The sequence below is a fragment of the Limulus polyphemus genome, unplaced genomic scaffold, assembly GCF_000517525.1.
Source record: "Limulus polyphemus unplaced genomic scaffold, Limulus_polyphemus-2.1.2 Scaffold664, whole genome shotgun sequence".
In the NCBI taxonomy this organism is placed as follows: Eukaryota; Metazoa; Arthropoda; class Merostomata; order Xiphosura; family Limulidae; genus Limulus; species Limulus polyphemus.
In genome coordinates this window covers 214,205-216,491 of record NW_013666274.1, presented here as the reverse complement: position 1 = coordinate 216,491, position 2,287 = coordinate 214,205, and the positions used below count along the sequence as shown (strand labels likewise).

The following is a 2,287-nucleotide window of genomic DNA, read 5'->3' as shown; positions in this document are numbered from 1 at the left end:
ATGGCTATGGTAGTTATTACTGCTCCTGATTCTGGCACTGGCATCCGTGGAATAGACATAATATGGATTCTATCGGTCAGTTTTGCCTGTGCAACAGGTGAACTGATGATTCATGGGAGAGTCATCCAATACCCGCCATATGAGTTCGAGAATAATGGATTGCATGTGGGAGAGAAGGTTATAGTACACAAGAGGTGTTCCGTGGTTTACTGTGGATGAAGTTTAATGTGTTGGCACTGTGTAATAGATTATAGAAATAAGATGTTTCTTGTCCAGAAAGCAAACATTAGCTTATGCAGGTATCTGTCTAAAAATCAGTTATCCAACTTTCCATTGGAATGGTCAGAACATTAAAGAAAATTGGAGTGACTGAAGCTATTAGTAATTCTATGGTTGTGTCCATTACACTGAGAATGAGTACACGGATGTTAACACATCTGAGATTGTTGTTTGATGACTGTGCAGTGACAGAAACTCAGTGACTTGTTTAAATATGTTGATGTAATCATGGGACCAGGTGGCCAGTTGTGATGGACATCTATGACCTAATACCAAACAGATGCAGGGGATACGTGTCCAATTAAACAAATGCCATACAGGCTTCTTTTGAGCATTAGGGGTGTAGCCACTGTTGAGATACAGCAAATGGTAAAAGGACAGGATCATACAATCTTCAGAAAGTGCTTGGTCATCTACAGTAGTTATTGTCAGAAAAAATAGAGGTACGCCATGTTCTATGTTGATGCTAGATGGATGAACGCAATAATTTGTGTCAACACCTTTACTTTGCCTTGAACATATGAATGTTGGGTGGATTGGAAGGTTCCAATTGGTTTAGCACTTTAGATCTGGCAAGTCGAACTGAATCACGAGAGCAAATGTAAGACTACTTTTAACATGAGAGGTGACTTATATGAGCTCTGTATCATGCTACTTGGTTTGTGAACGAATACGTCACTCATGAGAGACCAATGGAGCTTACAATGAAGAAGCTGGAATAGGAGAAAGATCTAACCTATACTGATGTTGTTTCAGTGTTTGGTAACATATTCGAATATGTGGTTAAGAATCTGAAAACTGTTCCAGGAAAATGGAATTCCTAGATCATATTGTTGGTAAGAATAAAATTTCCTCAAATTCTGCAAAGATGCCAGCAGTCTCAACCTATGATCAAGCGAGAAGTCTACAGTTTCCTTGGTTTTGCGTCATACTACTAACAATTTGGGACCAAATGTATCAGTGGCATGAAGCTGCTTGCTTCTGGATGGACAACATCTTTTCCTGTGCTCATATGAGTTGGCTTATTCACTGCAAGGTCACTTACCTTTTCTACTGGAAATCATGTGACCTCTTATGTTTTGATGGAAATGGACATTTATGTGTACTGTGCAAGTCCTTCTAAATAAGCCTGAATTAACTAATTTAGATAAGTAACGTGAGATTTATTTAGATTTGGACTGGAAACTACAACAGTTTGTCTTGTCTCCGATATGAGCTCACCAATTGAGACAACTCTCTATTGTGGATGGTGAAATACATATTTTGACTGTTTGTGTTTGTTGAAACTCTTTAACCTAATTGTACATTTATTTTCAGTCTCTTTATTTCTCACGTACTCAGTCATAAAGTATAGAATTATTTCATAATAGATATCTTGATGAATTTCCTATTATTTAGCAGATTTATCTTGTCACTCTCTGGGGAAATCAGTTTTAACTGAAAATGCAACACCTCAATTGTCCACGTTAAATTTACTCTTTGTTTATTTAAATACACTAAGCCTGTGTTTTATGGGAACTTTTAATTTTTCTTCTGGATATCAGTGTACTGAATAACACTAGTTTCAGACAAATAAAGAAAGGCATTGTTCTTCCTGAAACAATAGTGTTAGTGAAGCCTTCTCTGGGAATATCACTAAATCTGGTCATTTAACTTTTCTAAGCTAGTTATGAGAGAAGCTTTGAATCTCCTCCATTGTGAATAAACTTAAATTTGCCTATCATTAAAGATGTCTCACAATTTCTACATACTGTTACGTCTCCGTTTGTTAATTGATTTTTTCGTAACTTCGTTCCGAGGAAATTTTAACGACACAAGTCTTTACTTAATAAAACTGGTTTATTCTTTCCGAATATAACTCTGCGATACACTTAACAATCGCGCTAAACAAACGCTATAGCAACGAACGTCTCTCGTGCTCTCTGACTGCAGTTCAATTACTCACCGTCTACCCACTCATTACATACCCATCTTTTATATACCAGCGTAACCTATTAGTAATTACTAG

General features: G+C 36.9%; 1 protein-coding gene across 1 annotated transcript in view; it reads left to right on the top strand.

Moving 5' to 3' along the window:
* The window catches only part of LOC106459816 (N-glycosylase/DNA lyase-like), a 16,225-nt gene continuing 13,938 nt past the window's right edge, over positions 1 to 2,287 (top strand). Inside the window, exon 1 of the mRNA XM_013919480.2 lies at positions 1 to 97. Within this exon, the coding sequence (XP_013774934.1) occupies positions 1 to 97 (97 nt within the window). The remainder of the gene's footprint in view (positions 98 to 2,287) is intronic.